The sequence below is a fragment of the Channa argus genome, chromosome 1 (genome assembly GCF_033026475.1).
Source record: "Channa argus isolate prfri chromosome 1, Channa argus male v1.0, whole genome shotgun sequence".
NCBI lineage: Eukaryota > Metazoa > Chordata > Actinopteri > Anabantiformes > Channidae > Channa > Channa argus.
In genome coordinates, this window is record NC_090197.1 from 26,266,632 (window position 1) to 26,287,133 (window position 20,502).

At 37.0% G+C, this 20,502-nt stretch overlaps 1 protein-coding gene and 1 long non-coding RNA gene across 6 annotated transcripts in view; one reads left to right on the forward strand and one right to left on the reverse strand.

Moving 5' to 3' along the window:
• vars2 (valyl-tRNA synthetase 2, mitochondrial) overlaps positions 1–20,502 on the reverse strand; it is a 26,596-nt gene continuing 6,094 nt past the window's right edge. For 2 of the 5 annotated variants that reach the window (XM_067509961.1, XM_067509970.1), the window contains exons 7-30: positions 20,098–20,195; positions 19,929–20,010; positions 18,656–18,775; positions 17,913–18,021; positions 17,754–17,842; positions 15,333–15,423; positions 15,075–15,202; positions 13,930–14,033; positions 13,435–13,516; positions 13,204–13,280; positions 12,922–13,009; positions 12,627–12,720; positions 10,812–10,882; positions 10,602–10,727; positions 10,379–10,483; positions 8,902–8,970; positions 8,726–8,804; positions 7,779–7,909; positions 6,064–6,216; positions 5,523–5,774; positions 4,412–4,523; positions 4,051–4,253; positions 3,003–3,152; positions 3–916 (exon numbers count right to left, since the gene is read on the reverse strand). In XM_067509961.1, coding sequence (XP_067366062.1) covers positions 839–916; positions 3,003–3,152; positions 4,051–4,253; positions 4,412–4,523; positions 5,523–5,774; positions 6,064–6,216; positions 7,779–7,909; positions 8,726–8,804; positions 8,902–8,970; positions 10,379–10,483; positions 10,602–10,727; positions 10,812–10,882; positions 12,627–12,720; positions 12,922–13,009; positions 13,204–13,280; positions 13,435–13,516; positions 13,930–14,033; positions 15,075–15,202; positions 15,333–15,423; positions 17,754–17,842; positions 17,913–18,021; positions 18,656–18,775; positions 19,929–20,010; positions 20,098–20,195 — 2,691 coding nt within the window. In that variant the 3' untranslated portion in view covers positions 3–838. Of the gene's footprint in view, positions 917–3,002; positions 3,153–4,050; positions 4,254–4,411; positions 4,524–5,497; positions 5,775–6,063; positions 6,217–7,778; positions 7,910–8,725; positions 8,805–8,901; positions 8,971–10,378; positions 10,484–10,601; positions 10,728–10,811; positions 10,883–12,626; positions 12,721–12,921; positions 13,010–13,203; positions 13,281–13,434; positions 13,517–13,929; positions 14,034–15,074; positions 15,203–15,332; positions 15,424–17,753; positions 17,843–17,912; positions 18,022–18,655; positions 18,776–19,928; positions 20,011–20,097; positions 20,236–20,502 lie in introns of those variants that run through there. The other 3 variants (XM_067509982.1, XM_067509952.1, XR_010914811.1) reach the window with 3 other exon arrangements.
• Positions 7,828–12,018, forward strand: LOC137130228 (uncharacterized). The gene is made up of 3 exons (XR_010914815.1): positions 7,828–7,941; positions 9,998–10,084; positions 11,870–12,018. It is a non-coding gene; the product is annotated as an uncharacterized lncRNA (long non-coding RNA).

Consider the following 20,502-nt stretch of genomic DNA (forward strand, 5'->3'; position numbering starts at 1 on the left):
GGCATCATTGCTTTGCTTCAATTTGCAGGTTCAGTAACAGCTTCAACTTGTAAACAAATGCACAGGAAGGTAGAGCGATTTTCCACCAATCTCACAGTTGTTGGTTCAATCCCCAGCTCCTCTGGTCACATGTCGAAGTGTCACATTGGCCAGTTGCATAGCAGCTCCCCCACTGGTGTGTGAGTGTGAATAAGAATAGGAAACAGTGTAAAGCGCGGAGTGCCAATAGTTAGAAAAGCATTATATAAGCGCAGACCATTTATTACCAGAGTTATTTAAGGGTTTAACTCCAATCCCCATATGAAGTCCCACACAACTAGGCTTGCATTTACAGCAAATTCAACCTGATATGTTGCACTCCTGGTATCAAAATTCTGACATCTTGAATAATGAAAACTCTTTAGTCAAGTTCATGAGACAGTAATTTTAAAAACAATGACCAATATGAAGAATTGTTTTAACAAAGTTGCAGACAATACATGATTTGCATCCTCCTTTATAAATTAATTAAACTATCCTTAATTTCTGATGAAACATTTGTACTAAATGAATGTGCTTTAAATACTATGTTGATAAAAAAAAAAAAATCACTTTGCTTTGCTCTTTTTGCTATTTAAAAATAAGGGGATACAAAATTTTGCACCCAAATGTACAATGCAATACTGCAGTATCAGAGTGTGACACAGAGATACTGCATTGTGTGATTAACATATCAATGGTATTATGCAATGTGCCTTTCATTCAAGCAGCGCAGAGCTCTCCAGCTCAGACAACATTGGACATAGTTCATCAGGACTGATTTCCAGCAGTCCACACAGTACTTTGCTGTTGTGTGTAGTTATTCTGTTGGTTGAGTCTCTTGCAGCACCTTCAGCTGTTCTTCAATAGTTTTCAATTCCTGCTGCAAGGTTGACATCTGAACACAAGGAAGAGGTAAAGATATTAATGACATGAATTCAGCACATTGCTGTCCAATTTCTATACTAGTAAACATACAAATTAGTAAGCTATTAGAATATGAAGAGAAATTCTTATATCTTAATGGATAAAATAGTGATATAGAAATAATTATTGTAATAAATACAGTATAACAAAGATATGAACATATGAAGTGTAAACAAATGTAGGAACCCATTAAAAAGGCACTTATTTAATAAAATAGTCATGGCGAAAATTGCAAGGCAAGTTATGAGGCAAAGGCAGCCTACAAATTATATTTATGGTGAGGTTTATTCAGCAAAAGAGAAACACAGCAGAGCAGATCACTTCAGTGGGCCAATCAGATTGACAAAGTTTACAGATTGTGTTTGCCTTTTAACTACTTAGCTCAAGAGCTGAGTTCACACAACAACAACTCTGGTTGTTCAACTTAGGTTTGAAACATTTCCGTTTGTGAAGTGAAATAAAGAAGGACTTTTGTAATGGGAGCAGATAAAGAGTTGCAAGATTATCCTAAATTGCACAAATAGTACAAAAACAACATATCAAATGTTTTTGAAAATCTCAGAAGTGTAATTCTTGCAATTCTTGATTTCGGAGTAAATATTTTCATTTAGTACTTTTGTTAACAAATTAGAGTTCATAGTACATTATGTGCTATGACATGAATGTCAACTCCCAGAAACCACTTGAGCTCATAAAGCCTCTTATAACAACAATGCTAACTCAGCACTACACAGTGTAAAATAGCAATTTCAGTGAGATAGAACAGAGGTGTACTAAGTTTTACTGTAAACTGCAATTTGAAATAAAATCTTTTATTATTATGAAGCTCTCTGGAGTTCCATAATATAGGCTACTGATATTTCGATGTACAATGCTTTTTAAACAACCAGTGGGAACTTCTAAATTCAAATAAGTGAAGGCATCTACAGCTTACTGATAAACACTTTGTAATCATTTGACAGAACATGATTGAGAGAGAAGAGGGGGCAAAGAAAAACTTTAGGCCACACAAGCTATAATACTTTTTGGTTTAACGTTAACGTTATACAAGCCTGATATATATTACACTGATATAATGCTTAAGCTTGATTTATACTCGTGTTTCGAATCTATGCAGAGGCTAGAATATGGAAGAGGCATATGGAAGACATTTCACTGACATAGTAACCTGACATTGACCTGTTGGCAGGACTATAGGAAAATTCGCCCAATGGGGAAGATGAGCATCTGTACCAGATTACACAGCAATCCATTTAATAGTTTTACTCAGACATTTGTGTTCTCACATAAACGTCACACACAGAGGTCAGGATTCCAGTGCATGTGTGAAAGGGGCTAGTGTCGCCATCCTAATGTTGTTAGTGTTCATCTTTGATTGGACAATAACATAAAACTATACAGAGTCATATCTGTTAAAACTTTCTGAAATATTAGATAAGTTACTAAGTTGGCATCATTGCTTCGCTTCCTATGCCTAATTTGCAGGTTCAGTAACAGCTTCAATTTGTAAACAAATGCACAGGGGCGACTGTGGTGCAGGAAGGTAGAGCAGTTGTTCGTTCAATCCCTGGCTCCTCCAGTCATATGTCGAGGGTTCCTTGAGCAAGACACTGAACCCCAACTTAGTTGCTCCCGGTGAGCGTTGGCCAGCTGCATAGCAGCTCCCCCATCGGTGTGTGAGTGTGTGATTGTGTTAATGGGTGAATAAGAACCAGTGTAAAGTGCTTTGAGTGCTACATAAGTGCAGACCATTTACATGGTTTACCCATTTGTGAGAAGAACTCCAACCGCAACTTGTATTTACAAGTTGCTTGTATTTACAACTTTTATTTACATTAGTGGTCTAAAAGTGAATCACACAGAGTAACATACAAGGGGAGACATTCAAATCAATGTATCAAATCCTGCTATTGGGGCTTTAAGTGGAAGAGGAAACCTTAAACAACAAACTGTTAGGATCAAGTCAAGCTGTTTATCATGTCACTGGATAAGCTCAACAATAACCAATTATAAATAACCCATAGCAGGTCCACTGCACCTGACTGCCCAGTGCTCACCTTACTGTCCATCTGCTGCCTGACATGAGCAGGAACCTTTGCCAGGTAGTCCGGAGACTCGACTCTACAGAGGATTTCTTCTAGCTTTGGAATGAGCTTTTCTCTGCGTTGGAAGAGCTTTGAGATCTGTTTGCTAACATCTAGTCCACTCTGAAAGTGAGGAATTCATAAGAGACTGTATCTAAGACAAGATCAACATCCTCATCACCACATGGATTTGGAAAAATTTGTGAATAATAAAAATAATAATGGCACATCCAGGCATTAGATTATCTGCACAATTATTAATTAATCAATCTATAAAATCCTTCTCTCACTCAATATATAATGCATTCAGAAAGTATTCACCCTTCACTTTTAGAAATTGTTAGAATTGTTTAAATTAATTATTTTCTCATTAATGTAATGTCTGTAAATTTATTAAAAAGAAAAAAACTGAAATATCACATGAACATAAGTATTCAGACCCTTTATTAAGTCAGGAGTCTGGCTGGACTACTCCTGGACATTCACAGAGTTGTCCCTAAGCCAAACCTGAGTTGCCTTGGCTGTGTGCTTAGGTACAGTATGTTGTCATGTTGGAAAGTGAACTTTCAGCCCAGTCTTAGGTCCTGAGCCTTGTGGAACAGTTTTTGCGGATATCCCTGTACTTTACTCCATTCAGCTTTATGTCAATCCTGACCAGTCTCCCAGTCCCTGCTGCTGAAATAAAGCTGCAGTGATGATTCTCCTTCTGGAACTTTGTCCCATCTCCACAAAGGATCTTCGGAGATCAGTCAAAGTTACCATCAGATTCATCGGGTCACCTCTTACTGAGGCTCTTCTCCCCAAACTTTTAATTTGGCTGGATGACCAGCTTTAATGTTCTAAAGTTTTGGCCACCCTATTGAAAATGAATGTGGGGGCCAAAACTTCAGAACCACCTCTTCTTTTAATCCACTCCAGAGCGACTCCACCACCCATTTTGACCTTTATAATACATAGGTGAGTATAGGGGTCTGAATACTTTCCGAATGCAAATGTTATATACTTTTTATAGGCACTGTACCTGAATACGAAGGTGAAGCTGACATGTATGATCTACCACACCAATGAGGCTTTCTTTAGGTGGACGAGTGGAGTGGAAAGAGAGGGGTGCATCTGCTCCCTGAGGACAGTAGATATGGAGGCTGGAGACTCGGCTTAAAGTCCAAACAGCTGACCTAAAGTGATGGAGGACCTGGGCCTGGCTGGGTGAACATGCTGCCCACACTGAAACAAACAGCATGCAAGTAAGTAATTCATGCTTCAATCTTTCTTGTTTTGGTTGCCATGCTGACACATGCAGATTTACATCTAGCATTCTCTAAACATTCATGAGTAAAGTGGTACTTTTGAAATATGTTGTTTTTAAGTTTTGGCTGACTTACTGGCAGGTTTTTCCTTGGTCAGGCCACATTGGGCTCGTAAGGAACGTGCCACTCTGATCACTTCCTGGACAAACAGGAAATCTCTTTCCTCATCAGGGAAGTGCCAGTGTGCCTGGTAGTATGGAGAGATTTATTTTTTCAAACACTGTTGATGTTTTCACATACTGCAAGTTGTTTTTTGCAATGAAAAGTAGTTCCAGAGAAATGTCCCACACAAAGATTGAGCACTTTTAGTTTCTTCACCAAAATGATTTTAGTTCAAGACCTTTTTTCAAGACAAAGTATTCATCTTGGTTTTTACTGTGATACATCTATTGTATGTATATCAGGTATGAGGAGATTGTGTGTGACTGCACTGAGAGGTGCAAAGTGTTGTATGGCCTAAGGAGTTTAAACAATTTTGTGTCGGTTTCAATACAGATGTAGCAGAATGTAGCAAATATCGATATCGTTATCATTTGTCTTATATTTTGAAAATGACCATTATGTTTTTCCTCGTTTTCCCCAAGAGTTTTTTCTTTCGATTTGATTCCTGCAAGATACACAAACAAAATCTTTGCAATCTTGTGTTAAAAAAAAATTTTTTTTAATTGACTGACAATTCTGTTTAGCAGGGAGTGGTGAGCCACAACCTTCCTTTGCCTACAGAGACTGAGCTTTTGGTTGATGCTCTTTTCATAGCCAATCATGATACTTTTCTGTTACCAAACATGTTTGTTTTGCAATCATCCACAACATATAATACCTTAACTTATAGTAACTCAGTATTATTTTGCCTTTGTTCTTAATGTTTTTTTTATTTTGCATTTTGGATAACTCCAAACTTTTCTGGAAATGGGCTTTGTAAAAATTATAGTACTTGTGCTCATTAAGCTTGAGTCAGAAAATAATGAGTGACATCTGCAAGATGAATTCATTTTGATACTCAGCCAAGACAAGTGATGCACAGGTTAGTCAACTTCAACTGTGTTTGTGTTGACTCTTCAATTTTGATTTTGTCAGCTTAGTATTTAGAAATGCATCTTACCAGCTGCAAAAGACTGTAAAAGGGTTAAAGACATATAGTTATAAGGAGCAGAAACGCACTGATGGTTCTAGGTTGTAGTCCTACCAGCTGAGAGGAGCAGGGGTACGGCTCTAAACACAGGCTGCTCTGGGCAGCAACTCCAGGTCTGAATGGCTGGAGTCTCTGCCACAGCTCCTCAGTGATGAAGGGCATGAAGGGGGAGAGCAAGGCCAGAGATGTAGACACACAATGATAGAGGACAGTGGTGGCAACCTGCCTCATGCTGCCACTGTGCTCTGTGTCAGTCTGGACCACTGCCCCCTCATTCTGCTGGGACAGCACAGGCTTTACATACTCCTACAGGATGCACACACAAAAGGGAAATGAGAAACCATTGGTTATATTTCAAACCTGGGGTAATTACCGTTAGCGCTACTTAAACACTGGCCATGAATGTTTTCACATTTAATTTTGCAACGTTGAGACTGTTGCTATGAATAAATCAGATAAATATTTTTAATTTTGAGCTACACTTAGCAGGAAGTAGATTACTGATAATACAACAGGAAACAAGACACAATCTCAATTGTAATCAGTGCTTTTTTTGATGCCATCAAAGTGTATGCATGCAAGTTATTCTCCTTACAATGTAGACATCACACAGGTTGTGGACCCAGAAGGAGTACAGGGCAGATGTGACAGTGTGTAGTTCATAGGCTTCAAAGGCCTGTTCACACTGTAACACCGTGCTGTAGAACCTGGAGCAGATCCACTGGTCCATGCTGTTCATGGGAATTGTCTGGGAAATGGAAAAACACAATATACTGTATATTCAATACATTTTTCATAACACTTCATACTGTTCATAACAGTTCATAGTGTGCAGTAGGCACATCGAAGACAACAGGTCTTCCTTCATTGAGTTTTACTCAGCTTTTGGACATGTTACGGTCAACGCCCCTGGTGGGCTCCAAAATATCTGATACACTCATTCTTCTATTACCAATTACAATTTTACAGTTTAAATCATTAACAGACCACTTAAATTCATGAAATTAAAACATGTACTGGTCATGTACATTAAAACATTTACTGGTCAATCAATTACTACTACTGATGAATTATGGGAGAACACAATATGTACTTTCAGAAGTTATTAAAATAATTTTGTGACTTATGACACTTCTGTTTTTGCTACATGAATGTATGCAGTATGTGCTCTATTCTTCTCTCAATCTATTTGAATCTATATGACATTAACAAAGGATTAACACAGATATAAGAAAATTGTCTTGATATCTCACATGCAGAAATAATTCAAAAATAGGCTTATTATATATTATTATATTCATTTATACATACATCTGCACTAGTTTAATTAATCATTTGACAACTGGTATATATGATATAGTTCCAACAGACAAATAAGACCAAGGACAAAAGCGCTGGTAGCCATAACACTTTTTATGAGTGTGTCAAATTCAACTGTTGATGTGCTGAAAAGCTTTTACATTGCTTTAGAAAGCTGCTAATACCAGGACTAATTAAAGGTCTTCCACTGTATACTTAGTTGTTCTGCGTGGAATGTGTTGTTGCCGGCACAAACACTTGCTGGTCTGGGATTTTACTCACACATTTTTTCACATAACCCAATCCTCCCATCCACAATTTCCTGTAGACAATAAAGTCTGTTTAAGTATCTGACTTTTTTTTAACAGCTCTGGCTTCCTGTTTTGCTCCGCACATCTGCAACACAGCAGATTTTCACTTAAATCCACCTCAGTAGCACATAAACATTTGCAGTGGAAGACCAAGGACAAATGCGCTGGTAGCCATAACCCTTTTTATGTGAGTGTCAAATTCACCTGTAGATGTTCAACTGTAGTTTTTGTCAGTACGGCTTTTTTGGTGTATAGTAATTATACAAATGTATTATTCTAATATTGTTATTAATATACATTCAGGCTTAGTTTTTTTTTCACCAATTGCATCTCTACAGCTTCTAGATCTTGTGGTATTGCTATTGTATTTCTGTTCATGAAGTTTTCATCAAATGCTGGATCTTCACACCTGCACTTTGGAGGTTGCAGCCGATGTCACTGGTGTTTCTCCTCATAGCTCTCAAGCTTCTGTTGTTTTCGTTTGCTGATCTCTTTTTTTTTCTTTTTTTTTGTCAGAACATTCATGAATTTGATTTATCTTTTTGGTTTCATAGATGTCTTTTGATCTTAAACTTATTTTAAGCAAACAACAACAACAAAAAAATGTATTGACTTTGCCATTCTAGTACTTTTGGACTGTATATACAGTACATAAAAATCTAAATGAAATACAGGACTAAAAGCAGCTTAATTTCTGTACCTTTTCCAGCATTCCAACTGGTGTGGTGCTTTGCTCCAGCACTCCTAGTGTAAATTTCAGAGTCTGCCATATTTTATTACAGAAGTGTCTGCAGCTCAGGACCTGAGAGATGGAGAGACTTATGTCTTCTCCTGATAGGACAGTTAAAGACAGAGTGTAAAAGGTAAAAAAAAAAATTTTTTTGTTGTTAATTTTATCAACAGTGGATATGTGTACAAATTTCAGACTTAAATTTAAGCCAAAAGTGCAACTACTAGAAGCCATTAAAATTAACCCTGTCTAACCCTGTAACCCTTATTCTTACATTTTCAAATAAAAATTCTAAAACACTAAAGTGATTTCAGTCAAGAAATATCTAATCAGAGTAAGTAAACAAAGTTACCAAACTGACCAGGCATTTGATTTCTCACATGAAGTCCAATGTACTCAATGTAAACAACACGTTAAGACAGACTTTAGCAGCCCCTATAATTCATGTGATCACGAGTCCACTGGCACGGCAGGGGTGGCAACACAGAGGAGTCCAGCAAAAAACTGTTTATCATCCAAAAAGGTTGAACCTGATTCAACTTTTGCCGCAACACAACACATTATCAAGCGAGAGATTTTATTAGCCAGTTATAAACTTGGTAAACCTGGTGGTTTATTTACTAATTCTACTGTTGAATTTGTACTTTCTATTGTATTACATCTATTTACCTTATAATAAAAAAAGATCAAATATGAAAAAATGAAATACAATACTAAAGTAGTTCATCTACAAAACTTAAATGGGCAACCAACGGGTGACAAAAAAAATCTGAGAAAACCAGTCTGTAAGTCAGTTTTGCAATACAGTTCTTCATAAATTATCTCCTTCTCTTTCTAACTCATTCACAGAGCTACATACATCCATTCACTCTGGTCCTCCTGCTCAGTTAATATAAGTAGAGATGAGAGTAACTCACCCTGCATCTTGTGAGAGCAAAGGGCGAACCTCAGAGCATCAGTCCCACACTCAGGGATTCCCTTGGGGAAATCTTTCCTCTGTGGGGAAGCAGATGGTGCAGACAGATAAGAAAGGAAGTAATGAGTGTGCTCAGTCAGCCAGAAACTAAGTCAGATAGGAGAGGAAGCAGCTGACCTGTGCTTCCATGGCAACCAGCTGCTCCCTGGGGTCAAGGTTGCCCTCCTTTACTTTCTTTTGAAGTCTCTAGGAGGAAAAGGAAAGAACAGGAAAAAGAGGTTTATAGAAGTTTGTCTTCTGGGGGAATTAGACCTGGCATATGTCTCAGTGGGCTGATTCCTATTTACTACAATCAGCTGTCACGTTACTACAGACTGACTGCTGTCAGCCCAAATAATATATTACGCCTACACTTTTCACAAACCTCTATATCTGAGTATGGAAATCCTAAGTTTAGAATTGTAGTAATCCAGAGTTTGAGTGCAAACTCAAAAGAAAAGTTTTGCTTACTGTTACAGTAGAAAAGAATGACTGTGCCATGACAGTAGAACAATGCATACAAGTGTTTCAGGCACAAATCTTGTGGGAGTAAAATCCTTAACAATACCACTGGTGTTGCTTAACACGTTTTCTTACATCCAACAAACTAAAAATGTCCTTCTCTCATGACTTTCCTACTCTGTCTATGGCACCAGATGGCTCTTACCAGAGACACAAAGACAAATGATAAATCATGGCACTGTTTTTCTTAAAATTATTTTTTCAAGTTTTCTATTAGAAGAAGGTAGAAGACTAATGTGCCTTTAGTTTTGTCGGACTGGGGCAAACTGAGCTGTAAGGGGACACAAAGACAATTCAAACAAACTTGCATTGTAACTACAGCTTTGCATTGGGCAGATTGTGTTTTGTTAAAACTCAATATAGGTTGATGTAGTTGGCTCAGATTTAATTTATGACAACAATTTTCCAGTCACACCTTTTCCACATACAGTATTTGCCTTAGACTATGTATAGTTGGATACAACACAATACAATATTACATTTCAGGATATTGTACATCATTTCCAGACATTGGGGAGCCTTTAAATAAGCAGTAGACTCAAACAAATGTTTAGGAGATGTTGGAGGTCTGCAAAAGTTACTGCTAAAGACCATGCAAGGCAATACCCTGATGTTCTGCAAGAAAGCGAGTGTAAACTACTTTGCAAAACAGACGTTGTGGTGGAACACAAGCCAAAGTCAACAACTGACATTTTTCTTTCTCAAAACACAGCTGGTGAATGACTGAAACAAATGGACAACAGACCCGAAAGATCACAATGACAGAGGCTTTTGCATCCAGATTTGTGAAAGAATATAGGTGAGTCAGATTAAACAAGCATAGGTAGTAATAACATCAATGTGGTGTCTTTTACAAAATGATAGTGACATGCTTGCTTATTTGCATGACAAACTGTGTGTGTGTGTAACTTAGAACAATTAGAACACTAAGGTTTAGTGTCACTGGATGAAGTTGCATAATGCTTAATAAATTAAACATACATTTGTTTTTAATTATTCTCACAATACCCCCCAAAATATAATGTGGATAGATATTTATAAGTCATTAGTAATTATTTATATGCCTCCTGGATCCAGACATTGTACCACCTACCTCTAGAGAAACTCCATGTATAACATCTAATGGGTCAATGACATTTCCCAGAGATTTACTCATTTTCCTGCCATGTTTATCTCTCACCAGAGAGTGAAACAGAACCTAGGAAGCATGATAAAAGCAGGAAAAGGAGAGAGCAAAACAACATGATGAGCCAACACTGTGCTTGATTAGCAATGTGAAAGCTGTTTTGTTATGGGCCTCTCATTATGTACAAAACCTGTTTGAAGGGAATCTGTCCAGTCAGCTCTGTGCCCAGCATCACCATTCTTGCAACCCAGAAAAAGATGAGGTCACTGCCAGTCTCCAGAATAGAGTTAGGGTAGAAGCGCTGAAGGTCAGTGGTCTGTGTGTGGAGTTATCATACAAAAAGATGGAGCTGTTTATTGAGAACTATAGTCAGCTGGAGCAAGAGTAGGAAGTGCAGTACCTGTTCTGGCCAGCCCAGCATGGCAAAGGGAAACAGCCCGGAGGAGAACCATGTATCCAGGACATCAGGGTCTAACACAGGATACATATAGATGAGAACAATAAAGAAAAACATTTAAATAAGTAGAAACACAGCAGATAAAGCAGTTCTTCAGCATATAATTTCATATATTATTGGAATGAATACTGATTTGACAGATTTAACATTTTAAACATTCATATTATTTGGGTATAGGGAAAATTAAAAAAAAGATTTGTGTTGAAATTATGTACCTTGATAAGCTAATTTGCACTTCCATGTTAGAAGATTAAGCTGAATTAAATACAATTAAATTCAAAAAGTCTGGTTAATAATATTGTTCTTAAATTTAGTTCACATATAGTCTGTCTAATTCATAATAAAAAGCACAGTTCAAATTTGATGTTGTTATACTGAAGGCAACATTATGTTTATGGGTGTGTTGAGGAGGATTTGTCAAAAGCTATTTTTTTTTAAGTTATGGGGGCCTGTTGATTCAATTGGTAGAGCATTGGATTGGGATGCAGAAGGCCGCGGGATCGAAGCACACCTTACCACTAAATGTCACCTTGGTGCCGGTCGTGAACCCAGATAAAACTGGGAGGGGTTGTAGCAGGAAGGGCATCCAACGTAAAAACTCATGCCAAATCAGCAAACGAAACACGTGCTGCTGTGGCGACTCCTCAAGAGACAAGCCAAAAGCTGTAGAATTACGGATTTTCTTACACTTTGGTGTACTTAAATAGCCTTAAATACCAATGCTTTCTGGGAACCTACAATGCCTTTAAAATGTTCACTTCCCTTGGAAGTTTTCACCTTTTATTTATTTTACAAACTTAATCATGGTCTGTTAAAGTTTTTTGGCAAAGTTAATATAAAATCTCAACTAGAGTTTGTCAAAAGGTACAATATGTGAGAGAGTGAAATCAAGTAATGGAAGTTTCTAAGGTCCACTGAGACCAAATCTGAGCTTTTTTTGACTATCAGACTACTGTGTTTGTATCTGTCCTGACTTCTGCTTTTTACTAATCTTTTCATAGACTTGACCAGAATGGAGTATATTTTGCTGATTCTCCAGTTACTGAACGTATTTATACTCAACTCTTCAAACACATTCCCTACACTTGAGGATATCTTCATTTAAATAATTGTGTTACCTTTGTAATCAGTGGACTGCACTATTTATGATTTAGGCGAGTTACTTAAGGGAAAATACTACTATCAAAATGTATTTCCTGTTTTTTTATTTTTTTATTTAAGTTTTAATTTTTTAATTTGACATCTGTTTTTAATTTGACATGAAAGAGTCTTGTGTAAAAAAAAAGCTGAATTAAATTAACTATCAGTCAATTTAAAAAATAAAATGAAAAGTGAAAACTTCCATAGAGTTATTAATTTTTGATTTCTCACATGACTTTTTTTTTTTCATATAATTTTTATAGGAACTAATTGTAATCAGCTTCTAAATTGCCCAGACACATTATTGCTAAAAACTTGTGTTACTTGCATTTATATACATGTTATACTGATGTAATGTGTGTGTATTCGGATAAAATATCAAATAGCTTCAGCTGTACCAATGCTCAGCCTGTGATAAGGGAAGTCATAGCACAGCAGTTTCAGCAGAAGCACTTATAGCAGCAATAAAAACATTAGCAATAGCAAATGTAAATACCACTGCTGATCAGTGGATTCACCTCTTCCCTTTTTTGCATGTGAGAGCTAATGCTAAGTAATGTTTTCATAATCGGCTAAAACAGCAGCAGCAGGTTAAGAGGTAGGAAGAAGATGAAGCACCCTGAATCAAAATAATGTCTTCTGTCGTCACCCCATATTTGACAGCAGCTCTCTGTCGAGCCTCGTCCTCACTCCGTCCCCAAACCCACTGCTCCTATATAGTATGGGCAAGAGATCAAACAGTTAACCCATTAATGCAGCCACTCCTTTATTTTTAAATTTAGATTTTTTTTATATTTATTATTTTGTATTGCATTAAATGGAAGGGCCTGAACAAACCCTGTCAGTCCAGGGGGACACAAACTATATATATATATATATACACAACATACATGCAAGTAAGCAAAGGACCAACCTCTTGTTTGTCAGTAGAATTAGGATGCACCACTAGGTAAGCAGGGATTTGATGACCCCACCAAAGCTGCCTGGAAATGCACCAATCACTGTAAAGAAAACAGTGCTTCATTGTTGACAAGTGATACTTGGAAACAAGAGTTGATTCATCAAAGTGGTGTCATTTCACACGCACATTGTTACTGGTGTGACCAGTAACAATGTCACATTTCACTATTGTTCAACCTCACACCAATGTACAAATAGATGAATTGTGTCAAAGTCAAACCTAAAGACCTTGTACCTAATGTTGGACAGCCAGTTCTTCCATGTCTTGGTGTAGAAGTGAGGGATGATTTCCAGCTGTCCATCCTCCACAGCCTGACATACAATTAAAAGTCATATTTGGTTGTGATGTATATGGTCTGAAGAGCTGAAGGACTAAAAAAATACTCTGTCTTTTCTTCACCATGTTGCTGCATGACTTTAATAATGTACCCTCTAATACATAAACACGTCACACGCCCAAACTTACCTGTATAGCTTTTTTAGCAATGTCCTCACAGCGGACAAACCACTGCTTCTTTAGAAGAGGTTCAATAATGTCTCCTGAACGGCTGAGAAAAAGAGAGAGAAAGCACAAACGTAAAAAATTAACATAAGCTAATAAGCTTTTTTTTTATGAGGGGTGAGTGGGTAACAAAAAACCACAAGTAACCTTCAAACCAGGCTGATTGCCTTCAGGCTGCATGCAGATGTGCTTCTTACAAGCATTACGGAATGCAATGTAGCCTGTTTAGTGTAGAGGATGCAACATTGACATTCTGTATTCCAGGTGTGGTAGAACAGATGTTCTATCAAGTTCAATCATTTATTATATTTATTTATAATACTTGTTTTAATCAACAGCCCATTTATGATATTTTTCCAATGTGATATTGGCATAATAATACTGAGACTGTCAGTCTGGCAGTCACATTCAGAGACTCTTCAGATAACAGGGAACCAATATGTGCCTGTGTATATTTACCTGCACATGGGTAAAGTCATGGCATGAGTCTTCTTTCCTCTGAAGAGCTTCTTTTCAACCAGTGCATTCACAATCAGCTGCCTGGCATCAAAACGCTTTACTCCCTTAAAAGTAACAAAGTCACAACAGCTGGAATGAAGATGCAAGGTATGTAAACCCTTTGGAATGACCTGGTTTTCTGTATTAATTTGTCATAAAATGTGAATGGATCTTCAAATCACAGTATAGACAAACACAATGCACTTAAGCGAATTGCAAACCATTTTTCTTTTTTTTTAATTATTATTCTGTAGTAGGTTTACTCCAATGCTTAGGCTCATAGTGGTTTCGCATCAGCTGGTGGATAGCCACCATGGCAGTTATAAAGATTTTTGGAGTGTCATAGCTTCCTCTGTGGTGCCTGCCATGGTCTCCATATGTTAGACTGAAACATAAATATCAACCAATTTTAGTTACTGTTAAAAAAAATAAAATAAATAAAGCTTTAAACAGAACATATGGAAGAAAAAATAATATTCACAAAATATTACAAACGAACAAGGCAAGTAAGTAGTATAAAGTAGGTGTGGTTGTTGTGTTCAGGTCAGTAGTTCTACAATGAGGTATAAGGTAAACAAGGGCATTCTCACCTTCCTGAGTATTATATGTTATGCACCGAGTCAGCTTCTACTTCTAGGGCAAGTAGACACATCAGGTCTCACTAAGCTTTTAAAAAGTATCTTAAAGATTACTCTGTAAGCCTCTCCAGGTTTAAGTGAACCAACAACTCTCAACCCTAATCTTTCTGATGCTTTTTGATGATACTGAAAACGTTTGTGTATTTTTGTTTGCACAGCTTCAACCCAGAGCTTTAACTTGGCTACACTAATTGGACCCTAGGTTTGATCATTCTTGAGCTTAGCTTTAGTTGCTGTCATTAGCAGAGGTGTTTTATTTTTCCAAATTACATGATTAATGGTTGAATGTAGACAAGAACAATACAATGTTTTGTGAATTTGTGAATTATTAGTTTAAATAGATTGTTTTTCTTAAATTGTTTGTTTGTTAACTGCACCTTAAGAAACATGGCATAGCCACATTAATCACATCTCTTTAACTCGTAACATGATAAACGCGTAGTTTAGGATAATGTTTTGTTTGTGCACCTCCAGCCACTGTCCACACAGGGGTGTCATGGTTCCATCTTCACCAATTACAGTGAGACGTGGCAGTGAGTGTCTCTGTGAAAGCAGGAAGTCAGTGTGGTCATGAGCAGGAGTCACCTTCACTGCACCTACAAAAAACACAGGTCAACATGAGCAGGTCACACACTGAGAAAGAGCATACACTCAGCATGTCCCAAAGCCACACATTTCCACTGCAATAAACAAAATGTGAGGCCTCAGAGAATCAAAGACTGTCACCTGTTCCAAGCTCCATGTCCACCATTGAATCTGTAATGATGGGCAGGAGTCTGTTCGTGAAAGGGTGCCTGCACTGCTTCCCATGAACAGCCTGTAAAAAAGTGGACAAAGCAGAAATACATCTTAACAATTCAGCCTAATCTGTTTCTGGTCTGGTACGTACTGTTTGTCATCAGGCTTGGATGATAGATCTGATCACATACCATACAATCAACTGCTATACATCTTATATAGTGGTAGGTAGCTGTCCCCTTTAATATAACTGATGTTCTTCATTATTGCTGTTACTATTGCTCTTACAGGATGTTGTTTTGGAATCTGAAAGATGAACCTAGCTTCAAGTAAATATACTTCTAAATTAGTTTCCAGACTAATCATTATATCATGAAATACACATAAAAAGGGTGTGGTAACATTGAAAATGTTTCTTTCATTATGTATAGTTTTTGATTACAATTAATAATAATTATCATCACTATGTAACTCATCAGTCGTTATTCATAGTTTAAAGGCACTGACAAACCCTCCTGAACCAAAGGAGTTTGCTACTGTTGCTCAGATGCCCACATTAACAGCACATACTAACATGTAATTCTGTAACTATATATCCAATATCACCACAAAATGGGGAGCACTTACTGTATATATTTAAGATGCCAAATGATGCCATGGTATGGCACTTAAATATAAACATGTGTTTTTTATTCCACAAATCTTATTTTCTTCCTTTTCACTATTTTTGGCACTTTGTTTATTGTTTTCTTTGTATATTGTACCACTGTCCTTTTAGTGTGGTTCGTACAGTCTGTTTTTAGAGCTCATATTCAAAAGGTTAATTTCATTTTATTACAACTCTAATTTTTGTGGTCTGGCTACAACCTGATTACTGTTGTTACTTTTTGCTTTTCTTCTTTTCACTTCTTTATATTTTTATTTAAGTTTGACTGACCTCAAGGACAACCCGACTAATATTCTGTTATTTTTAATTTAGTTTAATTTTTATTGTTTCGGTTGGTAAAAATGTTAATGAGAATAATGGCCACAGCTAAAACATAAACGCAAAACCCATAAGGTTGGGAAGTGATTAAGTGCTTGATTAAGAGAGTGGCATGTATTCAGGAGGTGGTGGATCAGTTTGTTTTTATTGTTTTTATTTTTATTTCCGTTTTTTCCGTAAGTGGATGCCACAGCAGATCCTCTTCTCCACACATTGGTTTTGCACAGTTTTTATGCCGGATGTCTCTCCTGACATTATCTTATACACTCTAGATGTTTCAGTGGATGGGGATTTGGACAGCTTGATGGGTCAGTGTCTTCTACAGGAACAATTTGGCAAACAGCCATACACAATATTATTCAGAAAGGATGGCTGTACTGGCCTGAATATGCTGGATTTAAAAGTATGTATTTAATTGCAAACAGGTATCCATAATCGCGGGTCTTCTGTGTTTTAAGAGAGGAATATCATCCTCTACATCATAACACATTTGATACGTAGCAAAGCATTAGGACCCCCACATTGTAAATCAGAACGCTATTTTTTTCTTATTTGTGCCACAAGAAAATTGACAATATAACATAAGAGTTAAAAGGAGAAATACAATGATGTTTATGAAGATGTTAAATTATTATCTTTGTACTCGTGTATTACACTCATGGAAAATGTATTGCCTCGTTATTTTGAAATGGCCAAAAGATTAAAACAAAGAATATTAAGCCACTATTAATGTTTCTTCATGAGAAATGAATTCGTTGAGTTTATTTAAAAAAAACTTTAAATAAAATTTTTATAGCTAGTTGGGCATATTATAATATGTTTGTAAAAAAATGATTCTGTGTTTTACACTTTTTAATGAATGTAGCTCCATTAGACTATTCCACATCTTCCATTTATGGAAGAAAATTGTGAGTTTTGTTTTTCGATGGTGAGAGTTGGTGAGAGTAATGGCATGTGAGTCTTTCTTCCAGAAATTGCCTGATTTATCAATATTCATAAAGCCTGTTTCACTTCAGTGAAGTTCACTGTTTAAATACATTGTAGTGGAGCTCGTATGAAAAGAAAAGAAAATCAAGTGACTTTTGACGTTCAAAACTTAAAATGTCACTGGCTTTACTGCATTCACGAGTTGAACGTTTTGCAGTTAAGGCCCCTTGACTCTATATGAGAAGCTGACAAGTTTCCTCAAGACAACTGATCATCTCCTCCTGGAGGTACTGAGGTCCAAGCGGAATGTATTGCTGTGCCTAAACTATGGAATGCCTGGGCTGACATGTTACTGAACTTCTTTGTTCGAAGCTTTAAAACTGGAAAACAAATTTCTGCACAAACAGAGAGAATTGCACAAAGCTTTACAAACCTATGTCTGACCATCACTAATATTCTCTAATTTAGTGTTGAAATCTTACAAAATCGGTACTAGCCTGATAACGAGGATCATCAGGGTGAACAGCTACTGCCACATCTCCAAGCATAGTCTCTGGACGTGTGGTGGACACTGCCATCTCGCCATCTACGACAGAGTAATAAGAAATTAGAATCCAACTGAAAAACTACATATTCAATATCTCAGAAATACTCACCATGGTCTTCTAAAGGGTAGGCAAAGGTGACCATTGTTCCAAACTCTATCTTGTTTTCATAACCAGGAACAGACAACATGATCTGTCCAGACACCTCCTTAGAGTCCACCTGACAACAAATCCACAAGAGTTCACATTCACATACATCTCTCTACAATGTTCCTCATGACTGCAGAACAAAATGGATCACATTGCTGATACAACATGCACAATAAATGCCTTGGTGTACAGATGCTTGTAGTCTCTGTTCCTACTGTACTACTCTGTGTGCCTAAACTGTCCCCTAGGAAATTGAATTGAATTGAATAGTTGGCCAAATTAACTAGTCATGTTTACTGAGGCATCACCATCTGTGACATTAAGATGTTTCCTGGTTGCAAACAACATTATGAGCTGAAAGTTTCCAGTGATTTTCTCCAAAACATAAAAATGGAGGCAAAGGATGCAAAGACTCCTGAGACCAGTGGCTGTATGATGTCAAGCTTCTTCAAACCTCTTCCCAATTTTGATTTTCATCTTTAGGAGTTAATTCTAATATTTTAAACTAACTCTTAATAAAATGTCTAACTCCTTTTTCAAGTATGAGAGTAAGTGAAGACCAATGGAGTGAGGAGGCACCACTGGAATCCAATTAAAAGAAAAAGCCCTAACTCATGAAGGCTGACATGACCTAAATGTGGTACATACTATTTTGTCAACCTGTCATACTAAACATATTGAATATCTATGTGAAGCTTTATCACCTCTATGTCAGAGATTGCAGATTCCAGAGCGCAGCTCCAGTTGACCAAACCCTCAGAGCGATAAATCCGACCAGAGTCACACAGTCTGACAAAGGCCTCGGTCACAGCATTACTAAACCCCTGGAATCAAATGAAAAACCGTTGAAAAATTAAAGCAAGCTAGAAAAAAGCCTAACTTTTCTGTACCTACACCATGGTAGCATAGATGCTAAAAATACCACATAGTGGTTTAATTACATAAAGGTTTACGGCCATTCATGGACATGGCTGTCATGGCATTCATTTGTTTTTTTAATGATTTCTTTGACCTGCATATTTTTCTGGGGCAGAATGATTGTACAACATAAATCTCTCACACCCCCCATTGGTGTGAGTGTGTGTGTGATTGTAAGCCTTTTATTTATGAAAATTGTTTTAAAGAATAATCTTGGAATCTAGTTAGAAATGGCTGTAAGTAACTCTCCTGGCCCATTTAAATCTATCATACTCTCTCCTTTTCCCCACAGTATTGTGTGTTGGTCAAACAAACCCTTTTATGTTAGCAGAGAAGCCACCATATGTAGTCAATTATGATTACTAACTGGAAGTTAAGAGGCCTTGGGCTTTGTGGTCAAAATACAATTTAGAAATTTAATATGAACCCTTTTTACACCAGATTGTTCCTGGTGGTACTTTTCTTTTTGTGAAACTAAAGTCTAAGTACCTTCATTGAGGTAAATATAACTTGGTAGCACTGTTTTTGGATTTCTGTAGCAAGGATAAAACCCCTGTAAGAGTAAGTTACACACTTGCATATGGTTAGTGGATGCATGTATCTTTTTTTGTATCTGATTTTAGAAAACCTAATTCAAAAATTCTTACTTGTGCCTAAGGCATAGAAATAAAAAAAAAAATAAATAAAAACAAAGAAAGAAAGAAAGAAATAATTAGTTTGTAATGAGTGGATGTAAACTTCTGACTGCAAACAGATTTACACATTTAGCAGATATAAATATATAACATAAATTAATTATTCCTTACTATGTCAATATACACTGATTAGGCATTATGACCACCTGTACAATTTAATGCAAATCAACACAATCTGACATTTCTACTCTGTTTATTACTGAGGTCGAAGTGGGTAGTGGAGTCGTACTGAAGTGCATTATAGGAAGAGGTGGTTCTAATGTTTTGGCCACCTTATTCAATAGGGAGGTTAAAACATTTGAAGTAGTATTATTTAGTAGTAGTATTTTTCAGGTTGGTGGGTAATGTGTTACTGGAGTCTTACTGGATCCATAGTAAAACAGGCTCTGCTCCAATCCAGAGAAGCTCCGAGCTTCCTCAGCTGGTGATAGATCTCATCTCCTTTCCTGGTACACACAAGTCCATGAGGTAAACATTGTGTTGACTAAACTATAGATGTAACATGTAAATAAAATATAAATATAGAGACTCACTCATTTTTCCATTTCCACACCTCCTGTAGAAACTCTTCCCTGGTGAAGTCCTGTCTGCGTTTCCCTTCTTTTCTCAGCAGTCTCCTCTCCATCACTGTCTGATACAATACACCCAAACATGACCTAATAAGCAGAGCACTGGTCCAAAAACCAAGACCCATGGGTGAATTGTAGCCAGTACAGTAATAATTCTTAATAAGTCAGACCAAGCCACCTATTATTTGAAACCTAATAATCAAAGCACTACCATGCTTCTCTCACACAGGTAACTCTGTAATCAGTGCTTTTCATTTGAATGGCTTTGACTGCAGCCTCTCATGATCAAGTATTTACCAGGTATGGTTTCGCCATTATAAGGACTCACGACAAAACAAGTAAATCCTGGTTCTGGAGGAAGCTTTCTAG